The sequence below is a fragment of the Mytilus edulis genome, chromosome 7 (genome assembly GCF_963676685.1).
Source record: "Mytilus edulis chromosome 7, xbMytEdul2.2, whole genome shotgun sequence".
Classification (NCBI taxonomy): domain Eukaryota; kingdom Metazoa; phylum Mollusca; class Bivalvia; order Mytilida; family Mytilidae; genus Mytilus; species Mytilus edulis.
The window spans coordinates 9,564,384-9,580,952 of NC_092350.1; the positions used below are offsets into that span (position 1 = coordinate 9,564,384).

At 34.4% G+C, this 16,569-nt stretch overlaps 2 protein-coding genes across 2 annotated transcripts; both read right to left on the minus strand.

The window, feature by feature from the left end:
• Nucleotides 1–8,229: 8,229 nt before the first annotated feature.
• Nucleotides 8,230–12,875, minus strand: LOC139529878 (uncharacterized). The gene is made up of 2 exons (XM_071325829.1): nt 11,554–12,875; nt 8,230–9,329 (listed from the first exon to the last, which is right to left on the minus strand). The coding sequence occupies exons 1-2, from the start codon at nt 12,356–12,358 to the stop codon at nt 9,070–9,072; spliced, it is 1,065 nt and encodes a 354-aa protein (XP_071181930.1). The 5' UTR covers nt 12,359–12,875; the 3' UTR covers nt 8,230–9,069.
• Nucleotides 8,274–8,906, minus strand: LOC139482944 (uncharacterized). The gene has a single exon (XM_071266972.1). It carries the CDS (start codon nt 8,904–8,906, stop codon nt 8,274–8,276), a length of 633 nt encoding a protein of 210 aa, XP_071123073.1.
• Nucleotides 12,876–16,569: the final 3,694 nt, after the last annotated feature.

Here is a 16,569-nt window from a genome sequence, read left to right on the forward strand (position 1 = left end):
TTGTTATTTGAATCCTCCATTGTTTCATTTTAGCCGAAAAAGTACGAAGAAGTTTGCCATCCTCTCTAACATTTTTTCAGGACTAAATTGTGTTACAGACCATTCATTACTTTGGTTGCTTGATTTTGATTCATTGTTATTGTTTACATCACCTTTGTTTTCAAATAACTGTTTTTCACATGTTTGATCATCATCAAGTATGCCTAAAGTGTCCTCCTCGTTGGCCTCTTCTATAGGGCTACTTGTAGGTCATAAGTGGATCCAGGGGGGGGGGGGCTGGGGGGACCGGGCCCCCCTTTCGTGGGAAAAATTTGGTCGATTATATAGGGAATCACTGAAGCATGACTGGAGAGGGCCCTCCCTTATGTCAGTCAGCGGGCCCCCCTTAGGAAAAGTTCTGGATCCGCCACTGTAGGTGTATTATGTCGAATAACTTGTTCACCATTGAACTCTTTAATTTTCTTAATTAGTGCTATCAAGATAGGAAAATCCCGTTTGACAAATTTGTCTTTGGCATTACCCTGTATCTGGATGACCCCAATGCTAATAAAAAATGTAACTTTGTATAGAAGGGGGGTATCTGTATCATACGGATGCTTCGCTAAAATTTCAATACATATGGCTTTATTGCCTCCTGCATTCTTATTTCAATCTGCTGGATCATCAAACCATCTTAAATCATGTTCGGCGAAGTTACCAAGATGATCATAATACCATACATAAAGAGTTTTGATGCACAAGAGAATGCGATCAACTTTCACACGAAAGGCAACCATGTTTGCCTTGTCCTCATATAGATTAATGTCTATCGACTCATATTTAGCTCGTTTAGCCTTAACGCCTGCTGGCGTTTTCAACTTTGTAGGTATACATTCTGAAGGATATTCTGAGAAAATGCTATCCAGATTAAGGTCGTTGGATTTTTCAATTGTTTTGATAACGGATTCAATTGTTATTCCATTGTCCGCCATTTTGTTTTATATGTGCGATACACGCTTTGCACAGTTGAATATTACGAGATATGCAGGATTATAAATAAAAAGTTCAAGCGATGCAGTTTATACATTGAGTTAGTTCATATAATTAATTATACTTTAACTAATTTTCATGGTGTTTTCCTGTCCGGAAACGTGGAAGTAGGCAGCATTTTTCTCTGCTAAAATTTCATTGCCGCTTTTAATTCAAGGGCAGAGGTCCATATATAGCGTATCGCCCTCGTCAAAAGTCCATAATTGATAAATATTAATATGTAAACTTATATAATTAAAACTCAGTCAAGGTAAAATGAAAATTTGGTATGATAAGCATGTCGGTTGGATATATAAAATTGAGAATGGAAATGGGGAATGTATCAAAGAGACAAAAGACAACAGCAGAAGGTCACCAATAGGTCTTCAATGCAGCGAGAAATTCCCGCGACTGGAAGCGTCCTTCAACTGGCCCCTAAACAAATATATATATACCAGTTCAGTGATAACGAGACCGGAAGCGTCTTTCAGCTGGCCCCTTAACAAATATATATACCAAATCAGTGTTAATGAACGCAATACTAAACTCCATATTATACACAAGAAACTAAAATTAGAAATAATACAAGACCAACAAAGGCCAGAGGCATCTGACTTGAGACAGGCGCAAAAATTACGGCGGGGTTAAACATGTTAATGAGATGTCAACACTCCATTGGCGGATCCAGGGGGTTCCGGGGGTTGGACCCCCCTTTGTTTAGGACGATCAATGCATTTGAATTGGAGCATATAGTTGGAACCCCCCTTTACTCCGGGTTGGGAACCCCGCTTTTTAAAATGGCTGGATCCGCCCTTGACAATCCCCTCTACCTCCTGCCAATGTAGAAAAGTAAACGTATAATAATACGCACATTAAAATTAAGTTCAAGACAAATCCGTTTCTGATGTCAGAAGATGCAACAAAAGAAAATAAACAAAATGACAATAATACATAAATAACAACAGACTTCTAGCAGTTAACTGACATGCAAACTACAAACCTCAATTAAACTGATTGAAAGATTATGTCTTAATCATATGAATATCAGGCACAATCCCTCCCGTAAGGGGTTTAGTATAATACCATTATAACATATATGAAAAACATAACCCGCGCAGCGATAACTCCCGGAAGCGTTCTTCAACTGACCCCTAAACAAGTATGTATACGAGTTCAGTGATAATGAACGTCATACTTAACTCCGAAATCGCTGCATTGAAGACCCATTGGTGGCCTTCGGCTTTTGTCTGCTCTATGGTCGGGTTCTTGTTTCTTTCCCCATCTCCATTCACAATTTTACTGAAAGACATTGTCGAGTCATGACTAAACTGACTCTCAACAGGACTATCCCATTTCTAAATGTAAGATAAATAACTGCTAAACTTGGAAAACTTCAATAACAGATGTTCAATTCACTAGTTATATATTTATTTAAAACATCTTGCTATTCCAGGAACTACGATGATCTGAATTGGGTTCTATTAATATATCCCCAAAACATACGAGACAATTTTGATTTTGAAATTATCAATTTCCCTCACCTAACTTGTAGCAATATACCGACCCCACCTACATATGAGATATACATTTCCTATCTCATTTGGTATCTGAAATTCAAGATCTTTAAGTTGCTACTCAGACTTATTAAAATGTCAACAGTGTCAGCAGAATGTTAATAACCAGGGTTATGTCAAAGAACACCTCATTCTTTTTCTAAAACGGTTCATCGGAAGATAGCAAGACCATGATGTACCCATATTTTGACTATTATATTTATTGTGTCTGTTTATTTAACGCATCAATGTAAAAATATCGGAAATTGATGAGACTGTCATTAAAGTGAGAGGGTTAGCGCTATAGAACCAGGTTTAATCCACCATTTTCTACATTTGAAAATGCCTGTACCAAGTCAGGAATATGACAGTTTTTGTCCATTCGTTTTTGGTGCGTTTTGTTATTTGATATTGCCATGTGATTATGGACTTTTCCAATTGATCTTCCTCTAAGTTCAGTATTTTTGTGATTTTACTTATTGATAAATTTTCCGTATCAACTTCCCAAATAATATATGATGGTGTTGATAAAATTGAGAATGGAAATGGCGAACATGTCAAAGAGACAATAACCCGACCAAAGATCAGATAACAGCCGAAGGCCACCAATGGGTGTACTGATGTATAGATTCTAGGTACTGACGTTGTGTATCATCTTAATTACGTGTTATAGTGTTCTTTTACTTCGTCTTGTAATCGTGCTTTTATTAAAGTCTTAATTATTTGAACACTACAAGCCACTGATAATACGTGACACACGATCCATCTATGATTTAAAACAACCCTGCGTGATTCCTCTTAACCCTAAACTTGTTGAGTGGTGTACGCCATCAAATCAGGAAATCTCTTGCATAAACAGAAATTCATGATTTTTGCTGCACGAAAAATCATGTGATATTATAAATACATTGTTTTCAAGAAACTTCATTGATAAGATTAACACATATGAAAAGGTAATAAATACGATCTATGTACTAAATAACATATTATTAAGCTGGTTTTACCTAAACCAGAAAATCAATATAATACTCGAATTTGTCATATAATGCTAAACAAACTATACAGATGTTCCAAGGAACTGCTTCTATAGCAGTATAGTACACCCAACTCATTACAGAATGGTACTGAAATAAAAAGAAATAAAGCGGTTAATACTTAAAATAAAAAATAAAAAAAGGTTTTTGTTTGATTAATTGGGGCATTTATGTCTTATTCGAAGCTCCTCTGAACCACATAGACATGTACATAATATCAAAAGAAGATGTCGAATTTTAAGATCTTTTTATACAATATACAATAAAAATATTTTGTATAATATTTTATAATTTTACAAAGTTAGTGCCCATTGAAGGCAAGATTGGAAACAACTATTATACAATAAATATAAGATAATTGCTCTGGTGTCAGAAACAGATGGCAAACATGGGCTGTTAGCGAGAAAAGAAGAAAATCTTTACTTTATGTGAATAAAATTTATTTTCTGGGAACTCCAGATTCCAATAGACTTTCTCCTGCGACATACTCTATTGAACCTGGTAATAACCATAACTATAAGAAGGTGGTATAATTGCGAATAAGACAACACACCGCTAGAGACCAAAATGACATAGAACTACAGGTCTTTTCAACAAAATAAAACAAAAATCCCAAACCGCAAAGCAAACTATATATAAGACAAATGAAAATAATTTAAGCTAGGAAATTCACAGCCAGATTCATGAACAAAACAAGAAACGAAAAAAATATGATTAACAGCAACAAACGACAATAACTAAACTACAGGTTCCTAAACAGGTACTTACAAAATGTTAAACACCCTTCCCCTACCTGAGACAGTAAGTGGTATAACAAGCACAGCCTAAGAACAAAAAGCATAAAAACAAAATCAGTTGTTAACATACTAACGGAAAGCTGAATACTAAAATTTATGATAAAAGAGATGATTTTTCATTTCCTATCGTTAATTATCCATTTTTAGATGGTGACGTTCCCTTGTCACCATCTTACGGTGTTTATATGTCTCAACTTGTACGATTCGCTCGTGTATGTAACAATGTTTTAGATTTTAACGAGAGAAATTTATGTATTACTGAAAAATTATTACACCAGGGTTTTCGATATCACAAACTAGTCAAAACATTTACTAAATTTTATCATCGGTATAAGGACATCATTCGTAAATATAGCTCAACATGCAGACTTCTTATACGTTCAGGTATTTCACATCCAATTTTTTATGAAAATATTCTTTATAAAGCACAAAGGTGTCAGTATCCACCTCAAAAACTTACAAAACCTTTGAATAGACTTATTAAGAAGGGATATAGTTACGATACTGTTGTCAGGTCATTAAAGATTGCATATTTTGGCGTTAATATTGATTCACTTATAGGGTCTTTGCATCGGAACTAAACACATTTATTCAAAAACCAGTTGTTGGCATGACACGGGTTATGTTCTTCTCATATATGTTATGATGGTATGATACTAAATCCCTAACGGGAAGGATTGTGCCTGATGTTCATATGATGAAATCATAATCTTTCAGTCAGTTCAATTGAAGTCTGGAGCTGGCATGTCAGTTAACTGCTAGTAGTCTGTTGTTATTTATGTATTATTGTCATTTTGTTTATTTTCTTTGGTTACATCTTCTGACATCAGACTCGGACTTCTCTTGGACTGAATTTCAATGTGCGTATTGCTATGCGTTTACTTTTCTACATTGGCTAGAGGTATAGGGGGAGGGTTGAGATCTCACAAACATGTTTGACTCCGCCGCATTTTTGCGCCTGTCCCAAGTCAGGAGCCTCTGGCCTTTGTTAGTCTTGTATTATTTTAATTTTAGTTTCTTGTGTACAATTTGGAAATTAGTATGGCGTTTATTATCACTGAACTAGTATATATTTGTTTAGGGGCCAGCTGAAGGACGCCTCCGGGTGCGGGAATTTCTCGCTACATTGAAGACCTGTTGGTGACCTTCTGCTGTTGTGTTTTTTTTCTATGGTCCGGTTGTTGTCTCTTTGGCACATTCCCCATGTCCATTCTCAATTTTATGCACATCAGAATGTTACAAATCACTAACACGAAAGACCTGAAAGTACCTGCAGTTGATGTAAATAAAGGCAATTGTAGTTTATCGGTTTTCAATGGTCTTTCTTCTATAATGCTAAAACAAATCCGGGTAACAAACTAAACCCGAGGAAACACATCAATTATAAGACAAAACCAACGGAACAACATATACACTGATCTGCATCAAAGTTAAACGCTAACATGCATAGAAACAGACAGTGTAAGCTAGATCAAAGCCAATAATAATCAATACGAAAAAAATCTTGAATCCCAGAAGATAATACTAATCAGTGCACACTTTGCATCTATTGGATTTATCATAAATGCGCGTCATTAACAGACAGAGACAAACATGGACATTTCCAAAATACAGATATCGGCAGAGTGTGGTACTGTGAATGTTATATATGTATAACAATGATATTTAGTTGATTAACAAAATTAATATTTAAACTGATAAAAATAATATTCGAATATCTGATTACAGTATTTATTGATTGGTAACCTTTCAGAGTAAATTATCAGTTTAAAGATCGATTTATACATCATTCTCCAGACAAGAAAAATATCCCACTTAAAACAGAATTCTGTTAGAGTTTGTATGTTTGATACTATGAAGATTTGTCTCATTGGCTCTCATACCAAATCTTCCATATCTATTATAGCTTGATCCTAGCATGAAACAACCAAAATAACATCAATAAGATTCATTCTGCCAACGACTAAGGGCACCAGTATGTATGATAGTGTGTGTACCAACGCTTGTGGTCCTGAATAATCTTGGCAAACCAACATATACCAAAACTACAATTACTAACTGTATATAACTAAGATAAGATATAAAACTAAACTATTTATTAAAACAAAATCTAAAACTCGCTAAGAGCTAAAAAATATTTTCATATAACATAAAAAAAACATACTAAATAGTAAAACATTTACATATTAATACCTTGATGTAACATTTGGCTTTCTAGGGGGCTACTCATTAGAGTTTCTGAAGAATAACATACACAAAATATATACAACTTATGCCTGTGGTAGATCCGAGCAGACAACACATACAAAAAAATATATATTACTTATGCCTGTGGTAGATCCGAGCAGACAAAAGTAATTTGAGAACCTGTGGTAGATCCGAGCAGGTGAATGCGAATAAAAATAGATTCTGTGGTAGATGCCAGCAGATTACCTAATGCGAATAAAAATAGATCCTGCGGTAGATGCCAGCAGGTGTACAAATGTACTTAATAATTTTAAAAATGTATAAATGAATTGGGGGAAAATAATTTCCCTGAAATTATGTTGGCCTGGTGTTCTTAGTGAATAGTGTATCTTAATTCTATTGTTTGTTGAACAAGTAGCCCCAATTAAAACATGTGCTGAAAGGGGATGGCGGGAGGGTCAATTTAAATCTCGGAGATACAAAAATGGCTGCTGTAACTGCAACAAGCTTTATAAAATTACCACATATCCCTTCCCTATCTGTAATGTGATATGTCAAATCCTTATCTTATCTCTGTAGACAAAAATAACTTATTAAAGTTTCTGCTAAAATTGAACACATGATGAGAAGGGTAACAGATGATGAGGACAAAAACGTAAAATGTATAAACTCCAATTTAATGCATTAAATTCCCATTTATACATCATTCTCCAGACAAGAAAAATATCCCACTTAAAACAGAATTCTGTTAGAGTTTGTATGTTTGATACTATGAAGATTTGTCTCATTGGCTCTCATACCAAATCTTCCATATCTATTATAGCTTGATCCTAGCATGAAACAACCAAAATAACATCAATAAGATTCATTCTGCCAACGACTAAGGGCACCAGTATGTATGATAGTGTGTGTACCAACGCTTGTGGTCCTGAATAATCTTGGCAAACCAACATATACCAAAACTACAATTACTAACTGTATATAACTAAGATAAGATATAAAACTAAACTATTTATTAAAACAAAATCTAAAACTCGCTAAGAGCTAAAAAATATTTTCATATAACATAAAAAAAACATACTAAATAGTAAAACATTTACATATTAATACCTTGATGTAACATTTGGCTTTCTAGGGGGCTACTCATTAGAGTTTCTGAAGAATAACATACACAAAATATATACAACTTATGCCTGTGGTAGATCCGAGCAGACAACACATACAAAAAAATATATATTACTTATGCCTGTGGTAGATCCGAGCAGACAAAAGTAATTTGAGAACCTGTGGTAGATCCGAGCAGGTGAATGCGAATAAAAATAGATTCTGTGGTAGATGCCAGCAGATTACCTAATGCGAATAAAAATAGATCCTGCGGTAGATGCCAGCAGGTGTACAAATGTACTTAATAATTTTAAAAATGTATAAATGAATTGGGGGAAAATAATTTCCCTGAAATTATGTTGGCCAAAATGAGCGAAATTAAAGAGTGAAAGCCCCCAAGAAAAGATACATCAGATATGTAAAAAACAGTAACTTATAAATGTATGTACATTGTATCTATATGATAAAACAAGTAAAAAACTAATACAAATATATAAAATTCTGTACATATACATATACATGTATTTAACTTTACAATAAGTGCCAATAAAATGAAATGATGTATAAAATCTACTAAGAGAAATGTTCGCTTAAAAACACATTTTATCTTGAGCTGCATGTATAGTTTTAGGGTTGGTTCTAATATAACGTATGTAACAATCAGATGACCATCTACCTAGAGTTTGAATAATGTGGTCTTCTATTCCTGCAGCAGCTGCAGATGTAGCTGCTCCTATTCTAAATGAATGCCCACAAAATTTATCATCTTTATACCCAAGTCTAAAAAGTAAATTTCTCAGCAGAAAAATAAATCGATCCCTTGATAAGGGAGTATGGTCATAATCATCATTAACAAACAAAGGTGAATGAGGCTTAGCTCCTAAATCAGTTCTGAATTTGATATATTTTCTCAAAGTAGCTACAGGATGAAAAACATTGTTTTCAAAGATAGTAATATTTACACCTTGCCTGAATGGATCACACTTAGAAGAATGTAAATGGAAAACTAAATTTTGTAGTGACCCATCTAGAGAAATATCTTGAATAGAAACAATGTTATCCTTAGAAAAATCTTTACTCCGACAAGTAAATTCTCCACATCGGAGGAATCCAAAAAAAGCTAAATTAAATGCGCTTTGTAGCATTAAATCAATCAATGGAGAAAATACCCCTGACCTCAACAATTTACATAGCTCTTTTAAAATTGTAGAAGTAATAGGCATTCGCTTAGGACGTATATTACACTGAGACTTTTTTAAACCTCTTAGAATGCACTGCAAACGAACCGTATTTGCTAGCGGGTCTGAATGACCCTGTTTTAAAAAGTAGTGTCTTATACCTGCTAAATACAATTTAACAGTTGAATGTGCTAGTTTTAATGAATTTTTACAAAAGGCAACAAAAAAAAATTAAACAATTCTCATCTATAAATGGCAATGCATTTAAAAAACAGTCTTTTCCATTCATAACCATAAAGTTTTGAAAACATTTAACACCAGTCGTATAAGCTTGCTTTGTACTCTGACAAAGGCTGGCTTCCCATAATTCCTCAACTTGGTGAATCAACTCATCATTAACTGGGATGGCTTCAGGCAAGGTGTTGGTTCTTGATCTGCCAGTGGTTGTAGTGAACGAAACTTCCTCATCTGATAACGAGAAATAGAGTCTGCTACAGTGTTTTCGACACCAGCAATATGTTGTGCATGAATGACAAAGTTATATAGAGCAGAAAGATAAGTTAGTTTCCTCACAAGTTTCATTATACTCTGGATTTTTGATCTTCCTTTGGAGATAATCTCTACGGTACTTAAATTGTCACAGAAAAATAATATTCGTTTTCTACTCCAATTGTGACCCCATAGAGCACAGGCCATCACTATAGGGTACAGTTCAAAAAAGGCCATAGACGTTTGTTCGTGTAAAAGTTCTGATGTAAATTCGCCTTGAAACCAACTTCCCTGATAGAATCCCCCGAATGATTTAGGTGTAGCATCTGTGTAAAGTTGAATGTCTGCAGCTTTAATAATGTCATCATTAATAAAAAAAAATATTCCATTCCAGTTTTTAAGAAATTGAGACCACATTGCCAAATCAGATCTGCAATTCTTAATATGTACATGGTGTGACAATTTTTTAACAGTTGTTGAAAGCTTAATCAAGTGAGACACAAATGATCTGCCTGGTAAAATAACTCTACTTGCAAAATTTAAGTGTCCTAGCAGACTTAAAAGTTCCCTTTTGGTACATGTATTGCGTTTAGAAAAAGATTCAATAACTTCTTGAATTCTTGCAATTTTCTCTTTAGGCAAACGCGCCTCCATCTTTATAGTATCAAGAAAAATACCCAAATATTCTAAAATGACACAAGGACCTTCAGTTTTTTTTTTTGACAAAGGTATACCCAAAGATGAAAACATTTTTAACACATTGCTCATAATTAGCTGAGCATTATCTGCTCTAGGTACAATAATTAAAAAATCATCTAACAAATGTAAAATATTTACAATACCATAGTTATTTCTAGCTATCCAGCAAACAGCCCTGGATAGTGTATCAAAAATTTTGGGACTTGATCTACACCCAAACACTAATCTCTTAAAAAAATAAAACTTTTTGTTCCACTGTATACCATGATATGGCCATAATTCTGATTTAAGGGGAATAATTTTGAACGCATCGCAAACATCTGTTTTTAGAAGCCAACTTTTACTACCTAACTGCTTTATAATATGAGTAGCATCATCAATAGAAACATACTGTAAAGAAAATTCTTCCTTATCAATAAGTTCATTTAGACTTGGATTGTCCTCATCCTCATGTGGTGCTGAAAGATCAACAATTAAACGCCTTTTCTTACTATATTTATGTTCGGCTAAACCAATTGGATTTATGCGATAATTGCTAAAAGGAATATCGTTAAAAGGTCCAATGAGGTATCCTTTTGACACTTCAGTTTCGAGTAATTCTGACACGCAAATAGGATTTGTAGATGCTGACCTCAAATTTTTACATATAATAGACTTTGACGGGAGAGTCTTTAACCCAGTGTGAAAACCATATCTTAACCCGTTTATCAAATAATTTTTAAAAGTTGAGTCCGGATGTCTACATAACTCTTTCTCCAAAACATCTATATTAACAGGTGTAGAGACAGACATGTCAAAATTAATAGGTGTATCTAATTTTTCCTCTGTGTGTGGGGCCCGTTCTTTTGAGGCCCCTGAAACTCGTTTTTTGTCTGCTGGCAGTTGATTTTTGGATGATCCCCTTTGCAAGCCAAACACACATGGGCATTTCTACAGCGTGGCAGAATACACCCCCTGTGTCCGTTGAAATTGTTACAAATTTCTCTTCCAGAATGAAAAACCCTTTCCCTACCATATGTATCCTGGGAATCATTTATTTTATTTCCTGATGACCTTTGAGTTGCAGAACAAAATCCTGAAGTGTGAAAGGTACTGCCACAATTATTACAGGTGTTAGGCCTTATATTTGTGAATATATTACAAAATAAGGTATTGTTCCGTATGGACCAATCAACTGCCATATTATTGTATCGCAAATGTGCAGCTGAATCAAGGGAAAATCTCCTATGGTACTCATAGAACCCATTGCCAGGGTATCGCGATGCCATGTCTACAATGTCTCTCTCATATGTGTCGAGCTCACTCCTACGGTGGGGGAACGCTGAACACATAATGTTCTTGTAAATCCCAAATGCTTGTATAAACTCCCCAATAGTCAAAGATCTGTTTAACCGTGGGTCCGGTTTTGTATGAAAACTAGAAGTTTCACTCTTATCTTCCCCGTCTGTAGTACCCATTCCCACATAATACGGGATTAGAAGTGAGGATAGGTTTATGTCCATACCTGATATGATGTTTCTCCTTAATTGGGGTGTTACTGTTTCCACGAACGGCAGAGATTCGGCTGAATAGCCTCTAGGTGTTTGAACATAACGGTTGTTCCTAAGAGCTTGTTCCTCGCTGCCTGCTGCAGCTGTTGGCAATGCATTACTCTTCAGAGCGGAGTATGCTGTCTCCAAATTGAAGTTAAGACCATTGGAATTGACTTCACTTCTTGGATTTCCGGTTGAACCGAAAGTAGGGATCCCCGTGTTTCCGGTTATCGTTGTTGATGTTGCCTGTTCACGCGCGTCCACTGTTCTCTGGGTAATAAGGGTATTAACTTGGCCAGTTAGTGTTGTAACATTTTGTTGTAAGGACTGCACTGTAGTTGACAGTCTTGAAACAATGTTTATTAGGGTTCTATTGTTTGTTTCTACCGATGCATCTTGGGATGCCGCACTTCCTAATAAGGCATCATGCACGTGGTCGGTTGTTGTGTCTGTGGCAGTTGAATTCTGGGATCGCGCACTTCCCAATATGGCACCATGCACGTGGTCGGTTGTTGTGTCTGTGACAGTTGAATTCTGGGATCGCGCACTTCCAAATATGGTATTAGCGTGGCCCTCGTTGTTTCTCCCCGCATCGGAACTAATATTTTCTCTCGACTCGCGGAAAAGTCTGACCAATGCCATTCTCCTCGTATTAGGGGGAATCCTTATTCCTCTTGTGTTCAGTTCTTGTCTTAGTTTGACTAGAGTCCAATTTTCAGGCATTTCCGGATCGTAATGCACGTTTGTCCTTGTCCCCGATCTACGAATTGGTCCCATGATAACGTAAGGTTTAGAATAAGCAGAATACAAATATAATACACGCAACTAGAATCGTCTTTATGAGAAAAATGAAAGTTACAAATTCTGGAGAAAACGGTGTTCTATTTAAACAAGATAAACAGCACGAACTAAAGTACCTTTGTTGCTGATTCTGAATGTTTTAAACGTAAATCCGAGTTACTGGAAACGAAACACTTCTACTTAGTGAACGAATGTCAGTTGAGAATAAACATACGAATACTGTATATATATATATCCAAATAGCAAATATAATAGAAGTCAAATCAATTTAAATCTCGGAGATACAAAAATGGCTGCTGTAACTGCAACAAGCTTTATAAAATTACCACATATCCCTTCCCTATCTGTAATGTGATATGTCAAATCCTTATCTTATCTCTGTAGACAAAAATAACTTATTAAAGTTTCTGCTAAAATTGAACACATGATGAGAAGGGTAACAGATGATGAGGACAAAAACGTAAAATGTATAAACTCCAATTTAATGCATTAAATTCCCATAAGTTTACAGAGGCCGTCTTTTGATTTACGGGCACGGCTAGGAACATCACCGTAAAAATTAGGATGTACTAACCCGTTTGTAGTATGTTTTCCACAGGTACAGCCCCGATTCTAAAACCAAATCTTTGGTTTTATGAAATATTAGAACAAACCCGCGATATTAAGGGTCAGTGACTGAATTAAAATATCTAATTACAACAAAATGTATGTGTAAGCCTTATTTTAGCCTGGATTTTTAGTGATTGGTATTGTCATCTGATAATGTTAAGCTGATTATAAGATTCACAGTTTTCTCTACTTTCGAAATCTTTCTGTTTGAACCCGTCGACCTGGAACTTATCAATTATTAGTAATATTAATATTTTTGTTTGTGTGATAATAAGGGTTTATAATCTTCAACCACTGAACATTTTTAGTCTGCCCTTCCACGTAATATTTAATCAGAAATTTTTTTAAATAGTTTTAAGTTGACTCAATGCAGACAAGAACATTGACTGATGCTCATTAATTAGTAAATACATTTGTCTTTTAAAATACAACTGACACATAAGGATCGTAATGGTGCTATGTGGATTAATTTATTGTTTTTCAAGAGCTAAACTGGCAGCGCGTCATCCCTTCAATGACTTCCGTTTCTACGATTGTAACTAGAGGCTCTAAAGAGCCTCGCTCACCTTGGTCTATGAAGGACACAGATGGATTCATGACAAAATTGTGTCTGTAGATCTTACTTGACTGAAAATTTTTGCTACTTACAATTTTTCTCTATCTATAATAAACTTGGCCCTTTAGATACAGAGGAAAATATTTTGTAAAAATTTACAAAAATTTACCAAATTAATGAAATTTTTTTAAAATTGACTATAAAGGGCAATAACTCCTTAATGGGTCCATTTTGGTCATGTTGACTTATTTTTAGATCTTACTTTGCTGAACATTATTGCTGTTTACAGTTTATCTCTATCTATAATAATATTCAAGATAATAACCAAAAACAGCAAAATTTCCTTAAAATTACAAATTTAGGGGCATCAACCCAACAACCAGTTGTCCGATTCATCTGAAAATTTCAGGGCAGCTAGATCTTGACTTGATAAACAGATTTGCTCTAAATGCTTTGGTTTTAGAGTTATAAGCCAAAATCTACATTTTACACTATGTTCTATTTTTAGCCATGGCAGCCATCTTGCTTGGTTGGCCAGGTCACCGGACACATTTTTTAAAATAGATACCCCAATGATGATTGTGGCCAAGTTTGGTTAAATTTGGCGTAGTAGAGGAGAAGATTTTTGTAAAAGTTAACGACGACGACGGACGACGGACACCGGACGCCAAGTGACGAGAAAAGCTCACTTGACCCTTTGGGCCAGGTGAGCTAAAAATAAACTGGCGTAATGGGGAGATAATTTTGACGAAGTAGAATCCTGACTTTATATTAACATACACAAAACGATCACAGTATATATCAACAGATAAAATATTCACGGAAAAAAGTAAAACCTACGGAAACGTCATCATAGTTAACTTTAAGACTAAGGACTAATTTTAAATTGTTCTAAATATCTGGAGAAATAACACGGAACATCATTTATTCGATATTTACGGGTTGGACTTTAGTGACTTTAGCATGGATGCAATTTGGGTATTCCATAATATGAGGCAGGCATTACCTGTAAATCTGTAAATGGGGACGAAGTCTGTATGAATTACTTTTTTGTAACTTGAATATTTGTAAAAAAAAAACAAAACTGAAATACCGTTACGTTTCCGATTTTGTATCGGTTGTTAGGGATTTAAGTTGTGACGTTATTTAAGTTATGACGTCATATGCAATGTAAACAAAGAAACGCTATCATCAGGTAACGTTTTTTCATATCAAGGAATTATTAAAAATGAAATTTGTATTGCGTTCCTTCCTATTTTATACTAGACTGATAAATATATATTTTACACAAAGTTTCATACAAACGAGACCTGAGTAAGTTCGTGCGCATGTGTCAAACATATTTTGTGCTCATTAGAACACGGCTTTTTTTACCAAGCGTAATAAGGACGTCATATTAAAATTAAGTTATAACGTCATGTTCAATGTAAACAAAGAAACGCAATACATCAGGTAACGTCAATTCATATCAAAGACGAAGAATTATTAAAAATGAAATATTGGTATTGTGTTCCTTGAGTTCCTGTATTTTACTAGACTACTCAAAGTCTCACGAAAACGAGACCGGAAGAAGGAAGTAGATTTCTCCGTTCTGCGCAAATGCAGGAATTAAAAAAGCGACAAAAAAAAGTTTGAACGATTTTGAGTTCAATAGTACAATGAAAATCTCTGTAAATTTTCCCGATTTTTTTTTTTTTATTTTTCTTCTGTAATAGGGTCTTCGTCCCCATAATATGAGGCAGGCATTAGCTGTGAATGGGGACGAAGTCTATGATTTTTTTTAAATCAACAATGTTAAAAAGAGAAACGGAAATACCGTAACGTTTCCGATTTTGGTTCTATTGTTAGGGATTTTAGTTGTGACGTTATTTAAATTATGACGTCATATTCAATGTAAACAATGAAACGCTGTCATCAGGTAATGTTTTTTTTAATAACAAACATTTTTTTTTTAAATGAATTAGTATTAGTTCCTTTCTTAGACTGATAAATTTTCCTTTTTAATTCAAAGTCTCATGTGAACAAGACCGGAAACTGAAGTAGATTTCTGCGCAACAAAGAAAAATTCGGGAAATTTTCCCGATTTTTTTTTTTTTTATTGAATTTTCTACTGTAATAGGGGACTTCATCCCCATATTAATGTGGTAAAGTGTTATTTTAGGAAATATGTATTATATATATAAGTAAAACTGTAGTATTATATTATTGCATGATTAAACTATACGGAGTGTATATTTCAGGTTCGCTCAGGTGTGACTTTTATCAGGTGTTTCAATTGGGTTTTATTGGTATTGATTAGTGGTCAATTCTTTGGCGGGAACTTAACATTTCTACATGGTCACTTTGTGTAATGGACACCATTTTCATTGTCTAGTAAATTGTAATATTTTATTCTATTTGGAGTTTAGTTTTCCTATTTATAAGGTCAGTTATTCTTCTTATACTAATATATTAATTATCTATCCTTCTAATTATATGTATGCATGATTTACGAATGTTATGAATAAATGCATGTTTGAATGATGTGTAGATGTGATATGTAAGTGTAACAATAGAAAACTTAACTGAAATTGTGCTTTTATGGTTAAAACAGTAAATTATATTAAACAGCTAAATTTCAGTAAATGGATTAAACTATTTAATTTTATGGAATGAATGTTTTATAATAATTTCAGATATTAAATAAAGCCATAAATTGATAAAGATAATAACTATCTTTTTTTGATATGCAGATTAGGTTAGTTATGCATTTAGTATTTGTACTGCAGGTATATGATCGTATATTCCATATTGATGACCCACCATGTCGGCATCAACCTGATGTGATCGTACTTTAATTGTATTCAAGCCTTCACAAATACCTGTGAGGTAGGTTATGCTATGTTGAATCTATGTGCGTTTTGCTTATTGTATTGTCTGCTTTAGAAAGTGCTTTATGCTTTGTTTGCACGTATGTTCTTGCTTTGCATGTATATGTTATTTTTAAATATGCTTATTTAAATTTGGTATTTAACAGTTCATT